The 17,053-nt window shown below is 50.1% G+C and overlaps 2 protein-coding genes across 4 annotated transcripts in view; both read left to right on the top strand.

Moving 5' to 3' along the window:
• SEPTIN5 (septin 5) overlaps positions 1–12,825 on the top strand; it is a 42,933-nt gene extending 30,108 nt beyond the window's left edge. The window contains exons 2-12 of one of the 3 annotated variants that reach the window (XM_065646559.1): positions 2,230–2,326; positions 2,785–2,871; positions 3,423–3,546; positions 3,719–3,853; positions 4,465–4,582; positions 4,919–5,020; positions 5,917–6,013; positions 7,034–7,169; positions 9,056–9,158; positions 9,339–9,402; positions 9,664–12,825. In XM_065646559.1, the coding sequence (XP_065502631.1) occupies positions 2,317–2,326; positions 2,785–2,871; positions 3,423–3,546; positions 3,719–3,853; positions 4,465–4,582; positions 4,919–5,020; positions 5,917–6,013; positions 7,034–7,169; positions 9,056–9,158; positions 9,339–9,395 (969 nt within the window). In that variant the 5' untranslated portion in view covers positions 2,230–2,316 and the 3' untranslated portion in view covers positions 9,396–9,402; positions 9,664–12,825. Of the gene's footprint in view, positions 1–2,229; positions 2,327–2,784; positions 2,872–3,422; positions 3,547–3,718; positions 3,854–4,464; positions 4,583–4,918; positions 5,021–5,916; positions 6,014–7,033; positions 7,170–9,055; positions 9,159–9,338 lie in introns of all 3 variants that reach the window. The other 2 variants (XM_065646558.1, XM_065646560.1) reach the window with 2 other exon arrangements.
• Positions 12,826–14,637: 1,812 nt separating this feature from the next.
• GP1BB (glycoprotein Ib platelet subunit beta) lies at positions 14,638–16,619 on the top strand. The gene is made up of 2 exons (XM_065646702.1): positions 14,638–14,707; positions 15,457–16,619. The coding sequence occupies exon 2, from the start codon at positions 15,616–15,618 to the stop codon at positions 16,228–16,230; it is 615 nt and encodes a 204-aa protein (XP_065502774.1). The 5' UTR covers positions 14,638–14,707; positions 15,457–15,615; the 3' UTR covers positions 16,231–16,619.
• Positions 16,620–17,053: the final 434 nt, after the last annotated feature.

The raw sequence follows: 17,053 nt of genomic DNA, 5'->3' as shown, positions 1-17,053 counted from the left end.
TGCAGCGACTGGCTGTCCCAGCCTGTGTCAGCTCGATGGGAGCTGGCTCACAAGGGTCAGGAGCATGTAGGAGGGGGCTGTGATGCCTCCAGGAATTCCCTCGGTCCAAGTCTCTCATCTAATTAATGGATTTTTAGCTTTTCACAACCCAGAAAGCCACCTGCGTCCCTCAGTAGCCCTTGCAGCCCTCTACACCCTCTTCAACACCCTCCATCCCATACATAGTTGCTATGCAGATAGCATCTGTGGCTGGTTGGAGGGAGGCATGGCTGGGGACAGAGCTTTTCCCCTTGTGCGTTTGGCTGCCTCCCACTGCAAGGGAAGCTCTGCTCTTGGTATCGCGCTCACCTCTGACCTCCCTTAGTGCAAGGGAAATGACCCCATGATTCTCTGGTAAAGGGCAGTGTCCTGCGCCAGCTGGGAATCGCTCATTTCAAATGTCATGATTCCACTGAGCTATGCAGAGGTAACCAAAGGTATCAGAGGTTTCTTGGTTGGGCTGAACAGAAATGAGAGATCAGGTTCAGCCAGTTACACCTGGCTGAATTAAGTGGAGTTGCACCAGAGCTCAGTTCCCCAGTGTCTTCATTTTCAGCCCTTAGCCATCTAGGTTAAAAAACCAAAGGAAATAAGAGAAACACGCCCTGAGCCTCACGTATAGTTTTATTAGCGCATTACTGGTACTATTTCACATATCAAGTCACCTGAGAGAGCAGGTGCTCGTTGTCTTTCCAAAGTCTGGTGAAGATCCAGGCGGGTCTTTTCCTGCTCTGCCCCACAGCTTGGCTGTATGAGAAGCGCAAGGGGAAGGATGTTGTATATTTGTGCCCCTCGCTGAGCAACACTGGTCCTTGCACTGTGGCTGAGGATGCCCAAAGATGCTCACATGGGTGGACACGTAGCCAGAGGCTGCTCAGGAGCTGCATTGCCCACCTGCAGTGTGGAAATAGGTGCAAGTCAGCGTTGCCCTAAGCTTGACACACTGAACTGTAATTTCTGTTTCTTTGAGCGTGTGCCCCGGGAATGGAGATGGTTAAAGTTAGGAACACAGGTCTTCTGTGCTGTGCCTGGAGAATCAGTGCCAGAGAGCTGTGGGGTGAGGACAGCCGTATACTTGAAGGCATCTGTGGCTGGATGGGAGCTGGGGCCGGTTTTGACAAACTCCTGCCTCTGTGGATTTGCCTGTGATGTGAATCCCAGGGGTGTGTTTATTTTAAGTAATGTTGAAAAGAGGAGTCTTATGATGTCTCTAGCTCAAGCATTTGTGAACGGCTGCTTCCCCTTGGGTCTAGCTTGAAAAGTATGTGAGAAGGGAGTTGTTTACCAGGGTCCATGCCCACACTCCCTCTGCGATGGGGCCTGGGGAGGCGATGCGGGCTGTGAAGGCCCGGGGTGCTCAGTGGGTGGGTGGATGGAGCGATTGGGCTGTGTGGCACACAGTTATGAACCATGTTCGCCTTTTGGGATGTACCCTGCACAAGCATCCAGCAATACCATATATAAACCCTCACCAAAAGCATCTCACCTGTGTTCTCAATACTTTTGCATCTTCCTGCTTCCCGTGCTCCTTGAACTTCTGTCTCTTCAGAATAACACTAGAGATTACTCAGGATTTCCTCTTACTTAGCCAGGAGTGGCTGTGACACAGCAGGAAATAATCCTGTCTGAGGTCAAACAGAAGCCAAGCCACCATGCCTTCCTCTAGACATGGCTCAGGACACCTTAAACCCAGGGGCGCTGATTACAGAGAGCTGTCCATCACGTACCACATGTGCCTCTGGAGTGAGGGATGCAGAAATCAGTCTGAAAGACCCGGGGACAGGTGACATTCGGTGACTCTGCTGTGAAGGGACCCTGCAACTGTGCAGGAGAAGCAGAGTGAGGAAGGTTGTGTATCAGCAGCAGCCCCAGATGTGCTCTCTGGTGGGAATGGTGGGATGTGCCTTTTCCCTTGTGCTCTCCATGCTGGGAGGCTGGTGGGAGCAGCTGAGCAGAGCTGTGGCTGGGAGGACGTGGCCTCCGTGCCCACCTGTGGGAAGGGCAGAAGTCCCTGAGCCTTGAGGAACTGTGTGCCCTGCCCTACAGCACTGCCAGGGCAGGGACCAGCCTCTCCTCCACCCCCTGGCTCTGCCTCAGGGGCTTTTTGAGTCCAACTCCGTGTCACTGTGTGGGGCTGGAGCAGGAGGGGTGGCACACCCTGACCTGCTCCCGTCCGCCTCTGCCCCGCAGGACCATGAGAAGCAGTACGTGGGCTTTGCCACTCTGCCCAACCAGGTCCACCGGAAATCCGTCAAGAAGGGTTTCGACTTCACCCTGATGGTCGCAGGTGAGACTGCCCGTGGATGGAGGTGGCTGGGCCACATGGTGGGTGGGTGGAGGGGACCAGCTCTCCTCACTTCCCTTAAGTCAGGCAGTTCCCTCAGGAGGAACGGGCTGTCCCTGACCACTCATAGCCCTCTCGAGCCAGCACCAAGTGTAGCTTCTCCTCCAACAGAGCAGCTGGTCTGCATGGTGAAGGCAGGGCCAGCCGGGGACCCAGGGAAAGAAAGGGGAGGGAGGGTGGAGGATCCGAGAGATCACATTTGTATAAGGATTGAGACATCTTACAGCAAAAGTCCTCCCACTGCTGGAAGAATGTGATGCCCATAAACAGCATCTGACAGCTCATCTCTCTCATTTCCTCTGACTCAGGATTCAAAGCCTTGTTCGGAGTTTCATTTGTAAGTCAATTAGTGGGTCATGTTGCTTGCTTTTTCCTCCTCCCCTTTGCACTCTGTCAATCAGGAGAGTCGGGTCTGGGCAAATCCACGCTGGTGAATAGCCTGTTCCTGACAGACCTCTACAAAGACAGAAAGCTCCTCAATGCAGAGGGTAAGTTGGGTATAAAGAGGGGTGAACAGTTCTTGTGCCTGTGGATCTAGACTGTCCCAGGGACTAGTACTTTGGTTCCTTGCTTCAGCAGCAGCTACGAGCTTGGCCATGTTCCAGCCCTGTTTGTTGCTCTGCTCTCCTTTGCTGGCTGCAGAGGTGCTAGTATTTGAGCAAGAAGGGTTTGGCTGTGGGGCTCTTCTGTCCTATGAAGGGAAGATGAGGCTGCAGAGCAATGCTTGTCTTGTTGGGTTGAGATGTTGAGATTTGTCTTTTGCTCTTGGGTGGTGGGGATTTCTCTTACCAAATGACTGGAGAAAATGTTCAGGGCTACAAGCACTTCAGAGGTTTGTGTATCTTCTTGGGTCTGTCTGCCTGCTGATGTCCTCCCACAGTACCACTTGCCTTGAGGCTTCTTAGAGGATAATCAGGGTTTTTTGAAACCCATGTTACTCCCTGTGCTCAGTGATAAGGAGGGAGCCAGCTTGTGATGGGTGTGAGCAGGGATCCCAAGCTTTACTGCCTGGCTTTAACTCACGTATTCTTGTTCAAAGAGAGAATCAGCCAGACCGTGGAGATCGTGAAGCATACGGTGGACATTGAGGAGAAGGGTGTCAAGCTAAAGCTGACCATAGTGGACACACCAGGCTTTGGAGATGCTGTTAACAACACTGAGTGGTGAGCAGGCCACAGCTGCCTTCTTCCCAGTCCTTGGCCACATCTGTTTTCTGTGGGTGCTTCACAGGAAAGGGGTCTGGCAGCGGGAACGGGATGACGCTGCTTCATAGTTCCTAGGAGACACTGACCTGTTAAACACATGATTTTGTTTTGATTGAATTACCATTCCCAGCTGGAAGCCCATCACTGACTACATTGACCAGCAGTTTGAGCAGTATTTTCGTGATGAGAGTGGCCTGAACCGTAAGAACATCCAGGACAACCGAGTGCATTGCTGCCTCTACTTCATCTCGCCCTTCGGACATGGGTGAGAGTCCCTGCTCTGGGGCCAGGGCATGACTCAGTCCAGAGGAAGACCCTTGTGCCCCAGGATTGCCCTGTAGCAGCTTGTACATTGGCAGGGCTGTTGGCACAGGAGAAGTTCTGTCTGGATGCTCTCCCTCAGCTGAGCATCACACCACCTCCCTCTCTGGTGTGACAGACTGTCTGTGATAGGGCAGAGCTGTTCTCCCTCAGGCCAGCAGCCTGTTTTGGAAATCAGGAAGAATAATGCCACATAGATTTATATCTTCATATCTAGCTAAGCCTGACTGATGGGTAGGAAAGGGAGTTTTAAGCTGTCCTCAGTCTATGCCCCTTGCTGGCTCATGTGCCAGCCTCACCTGGAGCAGCTGGGGGATCGTGTTGTCTGCCTGCAGCACGGGGCAGCCGGAGGGAGCGAATACCCTGTGCCTGTGTGATGCATTCAGCAGCTAAAATCTGAGACAGGTTTCCTGAAGATACAGCCCCAGCTGAGGGCTGTCCCAGTGCTGCCCCAGGCTCTTGTGACAGTGCTGTCCTTTTCCCTTCGTGCTGGATGGGTGGGGGAGCTGCCCAGTCTGTCCTTGCTAACCATGTCCCTCCATGTCCCTGCTGCAGGCTGAGGCCTGTGGATGTTGAGTTCATGAAGGCTCTGCATGAGAAGGTCAACATTGTGCCCCTGATTGCCAAAGCTGACTGCCTGATCCCCTCTGAGATCCGGAAGCTAAAAGAGAGGGTGAGATGCTCTTTCTGTACAGAGGTATCCCTGATGTGCTGGCAGGGTTGGGCTGGGGAGGGAGGGGATATATATGTTTAAAAAATATATATATAGGTATATAGCATGTGTATGTATATATATATATCTCCATAGTATCTGCAGATATAATTGCAGCAGTGCTCTACTGTGAGCAGGGCGGTGTTGTCTGCAGAGAGGCCTGCTCTAGAAGAAACGTCAAATCCTTTCACTGTCCATAGGCTATAGCAAACCCATGTAGCACAAACAGGGAATAAACCCAGCGTTTCTGTATTGTTCAGTGTTGCATTGTTTTATTTTTGTCTTGCCTGGACACAGATCCGGGAAGAGATTGACAAATTTGGCATTAAAGTGTACCAGTTTCCTGAGTGTGACTCTGATGAAGATGAGGAGTTCAAGCAGCAGGACAGAGAGCTGAAGGTGAGGAACCTGCAGGGGACTGGCAAGTCAGGCTCATGGATTTGGCAGTTGCTCCAGGAGCCAGAGCTGCCCTGTATGTGCCAAAGGCCTGTACTACTGATACACAGGGGACAGCCTACGTTGGCTCACATGGTAGATGGCCTGGAGAAGGTGTTGCTGTCCTTGCTGCCGCTGTGAAGTCAAGTGTGGCATAAAGGCATGGCATGTCTGCTCTCTCACCAGGGAGTGTCAGTCTTTCCTCAGTCTACCCCAGCCTGTATGTTTAAGATGGAGGCTGGGTTGTACAGCATTTGTAAGCACCTATTTCTGAGTGATGCCATCAGCAAGGAGGAGCACTTTGTGAGTGATGAGGCACCACTGTGATACATTAGTTGCGTGAGGGGAGACAACATGATCATACTGGCCTGGCTGGCGGCCCCAGCAGGCCAGGCCTGACCCTCTCCCAAGCAGAGCCAGCCCTGTGTGTGCATGCAGTATGGCCTTGTTTCTCCTGTCAGAGACATGCAGTGGGCTTTGACTCCATTCTGAGCAGAGAGGAGCACAGCCTATACATCCCTGCCTCAACATTGTCCCACTTGCTTGGTGTCCCAGCCTCTCTGCTCTGGCTTCCTTGTAGAGCTTCGCCTCAAAGAAGGGATGCAGGCACCTGCAGAGACACAGCTTTCCTCAGGACAGCTCAGAAGATCAGGCTGGGAATTAGGCTGCCTGCAGATCCCATGCCTTAGGCTTTTCTCTGCAACTGGGTTGTGGTGTGCTGTGACACACATGGATGTCCCCGTGCCTTTCCTACCAGCACCTTCCTCCTCCTGCTCTGCTCCACCTGAGCTTGGCCAGTGGAGGAGGGATCCGAGGGCAGCCCTGGGCTGAGCTGGGCTCAGCAATGCCTCTCATTCCAGGAGAGCGCTCCCTTTGCCGTCATCGGCAGTAACACTGTGGTGGAGGCGAAAGGCCAGCGAGTCCGTGGACGGCTCTACCCCTGGGGCATTGTGGAAGGTAAGCGCAGTGCCCGAGAACTGACACTGTGAGCAAGGGGCCCTCAGACAAACTGAATCTTAAACCCTCCTGTACTCCCGCTTTCTCTGCTGCTGCTCTTGTACGTGCTGGAGCCTGTGCTGATGCACAATGTGTTTGTCTCTCTCTTCCCTTCTAAAGGGAGAAACTTCATAAAGTCCGTAAGCAGAAAAACCCTGGAATGGCTTTTGCTGCTGTTGCTGACTCTCTCATGCTGGCACATTGCTTTAAGGTGTTGCAGCTTTAGATCTCCAAAGCCTGCGTGTGCACCTGTGGGCTGGTACCGGCTGCTTGTGCTGCCCAGCTGCTGGCTCTGCCCTCTGGCTGGCTCTGGAGGGGGCTGTGCCTGTCAGGGTGCTGGCATTTGGCAGTGGGATCAACTTTGTGAAACCCTGGGCCTGACACAGCTAGCTTTCCCCAGCCCTGCAGAGAGGTAGATGGAGATCACCATGGCAAGCACACTGCTACTGAGCACTGCACTTCCCCACAGGGTCCTACTCTGCTGTCTGGAGCCTGGTTCCCTGTGGTAACAGCAGCTCTTTCAGCTCTCCAAAGCTCACAGCTTTGCCCCTCAGGGTCTGATTTTGTCTACGGGGGCCTTTCAATCAGTTCTAAGTTCTGAGTAGATGAGCAGTTTGCCTCCAACACTGGCTGTACGCACTGTGATAATAGCAAAGACATCACATGTACCCTGGAGCAGCATCCTCTTTCAAGGCTCTGCTGTACATGCTTAATTAATCCTCTTGCTCAGAAAAAGTCCTGGGAACACAGTGACTTGAGCAGCCTGGCCTCAGCGTCTAGAAGCATGGAGCATCACCGAGGCTTGCGCCAGGGCCAGGGGGTGACCCTCAGGCAGTGGTGGGAGAGAGCAAGGGGAGGATGAGGAAGGAGACCTGTGGCAAATTTTAGTTCAGCCTGGGAGCCCGGAGGTGAGAAAGGGGCTCCCCGGAGAGGGCTGGTGAGATGTGACATCCAGGTACTCTCCTGTTGTTGCTTCCACAGTGGAAAACCAGGCACACTGCGACTTTGTGAAGCTGCGGAACATGCTGATCCGGACACACATGCACGACCTGAAGGATGTCACTTGTGATGTCCACTATGAGAACTACCGAGCTCAGTGCATCCAGCAGATGACCAGGTGGGTCGCCACTATTTTAACCAGAGGCGGCAGGAGTGTCTTGCTCTCTGTGGAGCTGAGGTTGCTCTCAGAATGGCTCATCAATCAGGAGGCTGGGTGTCTGCTGGGTACATGCTGGGCTGCAGCCCTTGGAATGGCACTGGGAAGTAAAATAGCAAATCCAAGCGTGTCTCCTACAGCCTGAACCCATGGTGTAGATGCTTCTGAGAATCCATGTTCCTGTCTGAGGATTCCCCACACAGATCTTGGGAAATAGGCCTGGAAATTCTTTTGAATTGCTGTTCCTAGCACTGGGAGAAATATATCCAGCCTCATGAAACCGAGGATAAACCCTCTCTCTGGTGGGTGATAGCTGTGTGCATTGCCAAAGAGGAAGGCATTCTGCAGTTCTGTCCAGATGACAGCTTGGGATGCTGCTGTTTCTCAGACAACAGAGCTCAGGCAATTAGCAAGACTCTTAACACATCTCCAGAGATTTCTCTGCATTGTCTTCCCATTGCATCTGATTCTCTGTGGTTTTAGTCACAATTATCAGAAAACAGAAGAAAGAATGCTCATGGGCTTCTCATTTGAAACCTTTTATTTTTTCCATTTGCCCTTCCATGACTGAAATACTGGTGAAAAATTGTAGGTTTAAGTAGGTCTTGACTCATCTGCTCTAAACCCTCCCCTTCACTCACTGCCTGGGCTGGCTGGGTAGCTCTGTGCTGCCACGTTGCAGAGCAGAAGTGACTGTGTTTTACCAGGGAGCAGCCCTGCATGTGTGCAAACGTGCAGTTTGGCACATTCTGTTCACACATAGTGTATCTCAGTGCTTTTGCATAGCAGACAAGCCTGTCTTTTTCAACAGTGAGGATATGGAGTCCCAAAATAACTATGTGAAATGGTAGAGATCTGTGAGAAGTGTCACAGCTGCTCTTTAGGTAGGCTATGTATCTATTAAAAGAAGAACACGATGAAAAAGCAGTTGTTTGGCTTAAGTAAAGCTGAAGTTTGGTGCCATTTCTCATACAATGGCTAGTTCCAGTGAACAAGTCTCAGAAAGCAGACCGTGGCCACTTCTCACAATGGGATAAGGGTCCTTGTCTAGAGAGATGTTTTGGGAGGAGATCCCAAGCTCCAGGGCTGGAATTGACTCAATAACAAGCCAGTGGTGACTCCAAGTGGTGAATAACTGCAAGTGGCATCTTGAATTTCTAGTTTCAGCCCAGGTGTCTTTGGATACCACCATCACCTCCTCACCTATGGAGAGCTCTGACTTTTGGAAGAAAGTCACCTCTTTTCTCTGCCCCCTGCCTGCACTTGTGTGCACCCTCAGCCCTCACTGCAATGCTGCTGTGCCTGTCGTGTCTCATGTCTCCCACTTCCTGACTGTGAGAGCCAGCTTCGTTATCAGACTTGCAGCAATTAAAGTGCTCCCTTGGTTTTATCTTCCTGGGAAAAAAAAAAGGACCATGGTGAGCGTGTGGTGCCTTAGGGATGCTGATAGTTTGTGTTGATGCTGTGTATATGTGTAGGCATATGGATAGATGAGGCAAAGGAGACCAGATAAATTGTCTGTACATGTGTCTGCTAAGCTTGCCAGTGCAGTTACAAAAGGTGGTCAGAAGCATTTTCTCTCAGTGTAGGCCTGGTTTGGGTTTTCTCTGTTAGCTAACCACAAGCTTCTATTTTGAAAACTTTTACTGACTTTTGTTTCATTCTGTATGCAAGTGCATCCCACACCTCTGGGCTAGATTGCCCCACATCCCCTTCACCTGGCTGGGTGCATGATGCTGTCTTGCTGACAGGTCTGCTATCGTGAGTGACAGCCATCGCACGGTGACACTAGAGCCAGCCAGCCTGAACCACAACTAACTGCATTTCTTCCCTCTTTGTCTCTCTAGCAAGCTGACTCAGGACAACAGGATAGAAAGCCCGATTCCTATCCTGCCTCTCCCAACACCAGACACTGAGACAGAGAAGCTGATCAAAATGAAGGATGAGGAGGTGAGACCCCTTTTCTGCCTGGGCCTCCTTGATGTTGGAGCTGGAACCTGAGGAGTTTCTCCCAGGTTGCCCCATAGAGGCTGTCCTGGGGCTTCCCGCTGCTGCCTCCCACCATCACAGGCTGCTGATGTGGAAGACACACAGATCCCTTTTTGACTATTTCTCCTCTATCTCATGCAGTTACGGCGGATGCAAGAGATGCTGCAGAAGATGCAGCAGCAGATGCAGGATCAGTGAGAGGCAGGTACTCGGAGGGCAGAGGGAATTCCCCAGTGACCATCTGAGGCCTGGCAAGAGCTGTGGACATTTAGAAAAGGTTTCCTGTTGTATAGAGACTTGTGGGCAAGAGCTGCACCCACACCCTCTAATTTATTAGCAGCAATGCTGGCTTTGTGGTCAGCTGGATTGTGGAGGAGGCTGTTCACTTAACAGTTTACTGATGTATATTTCTTTTTTATTAATTATTCTTTCTTCTTTTCTTTTTTCTTTTTATTTTTTTCTAAAGAAAATAGCCTGGGAAGTCTCTAAGGCATCTTAAAAAAGAAAAATAGAAAAGAAAAAGATCTCCCTTTCCTACGTACTAATCTGTTGTTTGGGAATGCTCTGGTATTTAAAGTCCTGGTTTCTCTGGTGTATGAACTTGAAGACTATCTGTGTCAATGCACGTAATTGTTTACTCCCAGCTGAAGTGCTGTGCTCCCCTCCCCGTTCCCTTTGTCTGGGGCCAGCACGAGTGTTGTAAAGGCAGCCGTACCCTCCGGTGAGTGTGACCTGCGCTGCTCGGGCTCCTCAGCCTGGGGCCAGCTCTGGCACAGAGAGCTGGCGCTGGGGGTTTCTCTGTGCACTGGCCTGCTCAGGGGTCCTGATGGTTGCCTGGTTTCCTGCTTGGGTTTTTCTGAAGTGTTTTTATTTAATTGGTTGGTTTTGTTTTTCTGTCAAGAAACTTCAGGATGTTTACACTGAGCAGCAAGGGACTGAGTCTCTTGAGGTCAGTTAGAAGAAAATGGCTTTTAATGCTCTCAATTATGTCTTTCTGGCAGAGAGCATGAGTTGTTGACTGTTGCCTGCAAGATTATGGGAGTGAGCACCTTCCCAGCCATGCTTTCCTCCCACAGCAGGCTGGAGGTGTTGGTAGAAGAACCCCAGGGCCTTGCAGTAGCCGAGTGAGGGTATCTCATGATTTAGCTCTGGTCATCCAGTTGCAGTGTCTCCAGTGTCTGCTCTGAAAAGCACCATGGCAGCCAGAGTGCTTGGCCGGGACTGCTTTGGAGGGAGTAGAAACCTGAGGGCTGAAATCCAACCCCAAATGCAGAGCTGTGCCGTACCCCCAGGCTTTGCGGTCCCACAAGTGCATTGCTGGCTCTGAGCTTCTCCTGGGGAAAGGGGCAGTTTTTGTAGGCTTATACTGGAGATCTGCAGCCACCTGTCCAGGCAGATGTTGGCTCAGCTTGGCAGGTGCAGGATTGTCACTGCATGGACAGCAGATTTGGCACTTGCTCCGCTGCCCTTCCCTTGGGACTCAGCCCTTCTCCCCCTCCCCGGTCCGAGGCTTTTCCTGTCTCAGTGCTGGAAAGGCTGGTGGATCTGCTGGGCAGAGATAAGAGCACTCTTTAGGCAGCAGCTTCTGTCCTGTACTTGCTTCCTGCAGTATTTTTAACTTCAGTCCAGCCAGAGCAGAGCCCCGGGTTGTGATGTGCCTGGCAGGGCAGGCCTCACCAGCAACACTGCCGCGCTCGCAGGGAATCAGGGCTGTTGGAGGGAGAGACAATTGGCTTTTCTCTCCAATCCAGGGAGTGTTGCCATGGGCTGGTCCCTTCTGCTCCTCTGGCTCCTGGCCCAATTCCTCTGTCCCCTTTCCCCCTTTGTATCTTCTCCATCTCTAGCTCTCCCCAGTAGAGCTCCCTGGGTAGGAAGCAGTGTTGGCCAGGGATAGCCAAGCCCTTTATTCTGTTATTAGGTGCTGTGTTTGTCTGATTCCCCCGGTGAGGCTTTAGATTCCTGATCAGAGCTTGTCCAAGTGGTACATGGGTTGGCTGGTTCAGTTATTTACTGGACAGAGCCTCTGCTTAGCCAGAAAATGGGCTGCAGGGGCAGGGGAGAGACCCTGGTAGTGTGGAAGGACAAAGCGAGGGTGGAAGCCCCTTGCAGAAATGTGCAAGCTGGGCAAGAGCTGTGTCCAACAGTGCTTTGGTTTTTTTCTTTCATTCTCCCCTGTGTTGGGTTCATGGGTGACAGTGGCAGTGCCAGCCTAGGAGAGGGAAAGGGTTCAGCTCAGCTTCAATAACACGCAGGACCAAGGTGCTTAAGGAGGAAATAGAACCTTTCTTTGTGCAATGTGCTTATGTGAGCAGCGGAGTAGCCTGAAACAGGAGCTTCCTCCTGGTTCTCTGGAGCTGGTTTGCTGCTGTCTGAAGCAGGAGGACTGCTGAGTTCTCAGCTTTATCCATGCTAGCATAATGGGAAACAGCTTGCAGTACCTGTCCTCTCTCTTTTCTTACACTAGTCTTGTCTGTGAGGAGGATGTTCTATGGTGAATGAGCCCTTTCTAGGTAGAGGTGTCCCTCTTTCAAACACATTCATTTCTAGAAGATAAAGGAGGTCCTTACCCTTTAGCGTGGCCATGGAGGAGCTGAGGGCTTTTATCCTGGGTTGTGTGAAGGTGAGACCGCAGGGTACTCTGGTCACAGGCAGGTGGGATTGCCGAGGGTGACTCTGCCCCTGTCCCTCTGGGTGAGGAAGTCTCCATCAGCTCAGTGCACATGGCTCCTACATCAAGTCAATAGTCACAAGTCTGTCCTCTACAGAGAGCTGAAGCCTTTGGCTGCCAGCTGGCAAAGATGGTTCAAGTTGCACTTGGGAAAAAAATGCACAGGAGGTGCCAGAGACAGCTTCTACCGAGGGGCAGTGGTACTGCTGAAATCACATCCCTGTGTAGGAGGTTTGCTGCCCAGAGCAACAGAGTTTGGGGGCTGCCTGGAAAGGGATTAGAGGTTGGCTTTGGGGGACACCATGGATTCAGACTATGTCCTGGAAGATGGCATCTGTTTATTAACATAGGAATGTTTTGTGCTGCTGCATTGAGCTGCACAGTAGGCAGAGAGTCCTGAACAAATGTAGCTTGGCCATTTGGCTCTGGCAGTGAGAAGTGTGGATAGGAAAGTAATTTAACACTCCCCCTCACACAACCCTCCACAGCCTCACATGCAACCCCTGCGCCCCCAGGCACATTCCCACGCCTCTGCCAAGCTTTGCCTTGCTGAGTGAGTCACTGCAGGGGTGGCATCCCACTCCACAGAGCTGTCCCAGGCTGCAGCTGGGGCTGTTGGTATCATGTCTGGGACCTTGTGCCTGACTGGGGAGGGAGCTGTGGCATGGACTCCTTATGTCCCGCTGCTGTGCTGGTCCTGCCTGTGCGGTCCTTGCTGCCTCCCTGCATGCCTCCCCCCAGAGAAGGAGGGGGTCCCACTATTCTTCGTGCTCTGCGATGGCGTTCCCTGCTCCTCCTCACAACCCACCCTGTGCTTTAATGCTGGCTTGCTCCTGCCATGTGACTTCCTCACCCCCTGCTCCATTCCTAGGCTCTTTGTTTCCTGTCCATCTGTTGGGTTCTTATAATATATATTTTTTTGTAAATTTCTGTTTGAACATTTTGTCATTGTGAACAAAGAAAATTGAAACCTTTTAAAACATATCCATTTTATTAAATGATTATTGTTATTATTATTAATAATGTTTACTACCTGAATTGATCAGTGAAATAAATACATTCAAAAAAACAACCTCTTTCTGTTTAATTTTCAGTCCCCTTGAGCAGCGTTGGTGATATGGGCACGAGAGAGCAAAACTGACTGTTTCTCTTTTTATCCAATTCCATTGAAGCGGGCTCCAGTCAGGGCTTCCTGCATGGGATTTCTGGCCTGTGTTTATGTCAGAAGCTGGACAAGATGATCCTAAAGTTCTTCTATCTTTAAGCTTCCCCTAGGAGTGGTGTCTGAACCAGCAATGGACAGCTGGGCAGGACCCAGTCCCGGGAAATCCATTTTGTGAGTAGTTAAAGAAGCATTGCAGAGTCTGTGCTGCATGCAGACCCAGGATGGGTCTGGCTCTAGATCAGCTCCATGCCACACCTGGCCTGAACACCTGCCTGGGAATAAATGTAGCAGCAGATGCATGAAATTAGGTAAGTTTGCTGAGCAAACTTACCCTGCAATAACCAAGCTGCTCCCAAGCGGAAAGCAGGTGCTGCAGGAAAAACTGCGTTCATTTGTTAGTCTAAGATCTCTTCCCCACTCTGCCTCCCTGCCACAGTGAAACAACTGGAACGATCTCCAATTTACTAGAAACTTAGAGCTTAATTATTTCGTTTAGAGCATTAGAGATTTTCTCTTGCTTAGGGCCTATTTCAACTGTTGTTTACACCCTAAATTCTCTTAACATCAGCACATTCAGGGTGCTCATAATTTCTGCTCTGTACAATGTGCCTAGTACAAGGCTAATGGAGAGTTGGGCCCAATGGGGCAACAGTTTTGCAATGGAATTCTGGTGGCCTTACCCTAAGAAACATAGTCAATGCCTTGAGTCAGGCTGATGGCAGAAAAATGTCTGTGAAGGTGCAATGGCCTTGAGAAGACAAGATTCTACCTAAATGTACTTTTGACCCTTGGACTTATCTGTTTGAATATTCATGTAATGCAACTTCTGAATACAGGATGTGGTCAGTCTTTCTCAGTAACCGCAAGCAGCACTTGTTGAGAGCTGCCAACTCACATAGCTATTAAAAGAGCGGTCACTTAGAACACTGTCTTTCCCAGTTTGTTGTCCCTCCTGTGAATCTAACTAGTTTATTTTGATGTAGATAGTAAAACACCAAGAGTTATATTTTACCTCTGTAACAACCATGGGAGGATGCAAGTGCCTGGAGGATCTTTCTCCTTGGCTCAGCTGTTGACACCAGTGTGGTTACTGCAAGTCCATTTCTTTCAGCAGATCTTCCGCTGCTAATTAGGAGTAGATTTGTGTCACTGCTTCAAGGGAAACCTCAGGGTCAGCATGCTGCAAAGTGTGAGCTCTCACTATGCCAAAATATAGTCTTCCTGACGAGATGGGAAACCAAAGGCCAAAGTGCTCAGCGAGTGCAGTACAAAGCAGTAACATCACCTTCCAGGTTGAAATGCATTTTGAGTTACTACTTTGCAACTGAGACTTTGCGATGTTTCTGTTGGACTGAGCATGTGGGCCCAGAATCACAGTTACCAGTACCATCAGCATCTCTCCCAGCAAACATGTTCTTGTGAGCAGTGTCAGCTCCCATTTCTTGGAAGACTTGCTCAATGAAGCCTCAGCTTCCAGTGACATGCAGCAAACTTACAGGAAGGCCTCATGTGGGAGGTGTCCCTGGGATGAGCCTGACCCTTATCTTGGCAGCCAGCTGCAAGGGGATTATCCGGGAGCTCAGCTATGCAGCTGCAAACACTCCTGCACTGGCCGAACTGCCTGAAAGGTCTCTTGTGTTGTAAAGCCAGCAAGAAATCAAGGATTGAACTACTCTGGTAAGTCAACAAAGCTACCTTCTGTTGTTTGTTGGTTTTTGTTGTTGTTTGTTGGGTTTGTTTTGTTTTGTTTTATTTGGCTGATGGATTGCACAGAAAAGCACTGCCTTGTTACAGATATGTGTATTTGTTCTAAAGAAGTTCTAGCAGCTCCTGTTCAGCAGTGGTATGAGACCGTAGTACAAAGACAGCTCATTGACCCACGTCTCCCAGCATGGTCACAGCTCCAGAAGGAAATTATTCACCTGCTGATTATTCACCTGCTGGAACAGTGTCTAGTGTGGAAAACTCTGCTGACCTCTAACCCCAGTGGTCAGCAACCCCCAAGAGTTGGCCAAGGACTGTTTATCACTTATTTTCAAAACTGGAAAGGCCATTTTTTTTACTTGTGGTAACAGTAAATTTATTTCCAAATCTCCTCTTGCAGTTTGCACAAACAAAGCTTTGTTTACAGACGTAATTCAGAGCTATGATAAGGCATGAGCAATTTCATATTCTAATTTTTGATTCCTTTACATAGATTTTCTTGGCTACTCTAGTAATGTGCCTCCAGCAATGCTGAAAATACAAGCAGCTCTTGTACACTTCTGAGTACTAGTGAAAATAAATTTGATGGCTGCATCTAAGCCTACCAGTAGCCACCTGTTCATATCCTTCCTCAAATCCAGGGTTGGCAGACCAGGAACATTCCTTCTCCTGTAATGACAGAACAAGAATTTGCACACCTCTCTTAACTCTGTTTTTTTCAGAGCTCTCGTAGGACACCAAATTTACCCAACTTCGGAAACTCATCCTCAGAACAAGCCAACAAAAGACCTGGGCTGTGGTGTCAGTCCTAGAGTGTGTGGTGTCTACTTGTCTGAACTCCACCTTATCCAGTTTCACCAGGGGAGTGTTTGCTGGTGAAGATGAAGAGTGGAATTCTCTTCTTGTCCCTCCTTGGCTTCCTCCCACTTGTGATACCCACATGCCCTGTGCCATGCAAGTGTGCCACCAGTATTATCGACTGCACGTCAAAAGGCCTAACTGTAGCAAAACTACCAGCTGCTTTCCGTCCTTCGGCTGAAATTATCCACCTTGGTTACAACAGGCTCACCTCTATTCCCAGTGGGCTCTTTGACAACCTGAAGAGCCTCCAGGTAGTCTACCTGCAGGGCAACCCCTGGGAATGCAACTGTGACATCCTCTACTTGCGCTCCTGGCTCCAGTGGCAGCAGAACCGAACCTTATACAGGGATGTGAGATGCAGCTCCCCAGCTCACCTGCAGGACCGGGTCATTGCCTACCTGACAGAAGATGAGATTATCTCCACGTGCCAGTACTGGTACTGCAACCTGGCTCTCCTCTCTCAGCTCTGCCTCTTCATCCTCCTTTTCCTCCAGGGTATCTTGGTTATCTTCATCATTGTCTACTTGCAGAAATTTCGGAGAATGACTGCTGAAGCCCAGAGTGCCACCCGAGATCTAGACCAGCAAGTAGACACTTGGGTATCTTCTTCAAGAAGCCCCTACAACAGTGATTAACATCACAAGACTGAAAACCTTCCTCCCCCTTGGGTGATGCTGTGCCAAGGATATATGGTTTGTGATATCCAGAGGGGACAATTTAGTGCAGCATCTGATCCTGACTGCAGTCTGAAGCAGAACTTGAACTGATCAGACACTTGCTGTATTTCCAAAGACCTGATCCTCGTGGTTTTTATTGCTTTAAACTTTGATTGCTTTGCTGAGCTGTGAATGGTTCTGGTTTGGTAGACTAAGGAAACCATAAACTACAGCAATCAGAACTGACTCAAACAGCTTATAAACTCATAGGGGCTACAGTGCTCAATCCCTTCTATGCTAGAGTGTTTCAGCCATACTTTCCATGATGCTTCTGGTTGCATTGGGTCAGGTGAGGGCAGAGGCAGGCAGTGAACAGTTCACATACTGGACTAGGACAATGGACAAATACAGTTTCCTTGATGCTACCGCAGGTTGCCTTAGTAACACTTGAACAGGTGACTTAATCTTCTCCTGACTCAGTTCTTCTCCTGGTCAGGGTAAGGGAAAGGATGTTTCTTCTTGCCTGATGCATCTTTTCCGATGTTCTTCTGGTGGGGGGAGAAGGATGTTTGGAAACCTGCCTGCTTACCCTATCTTCATTCCTTTTAATCTACTGGTAGTTTTAATACTGACTTCAGCATGTCCTGAGTCAACCTGGGGCCTTGAATATTTATGAGAAACTCACCTTGAAGCCAAGAATTGTTGAGACCAGAGGCTCTTTCTGGCGATGCTTGTACAGCACCTGGCACAAGAGAGAGAGACTCAAACTGCAAAACCCACTCATGTGCCGACTGTTGGTTAT

This window comes from Caloenas nicobarica, chromosome 16 (genome assembly GCF_036013445.1).
Source record: "Caloenas nicobarica isolate bCalNic1 chromosome 16, bCalNic1.hap1, whole genome shotgun sequence".
Taxonomy (NCBI): Eukaryota; Metazoa; Chordata; class Aves; order Columbiformes; family Columbidae; genus Caloenas; species Caloenas nicobarica.
Note: the sequence above shows the minus strand (reverse complement) of the source record. Positions and strands in the feature narration are given on the sequence as shown.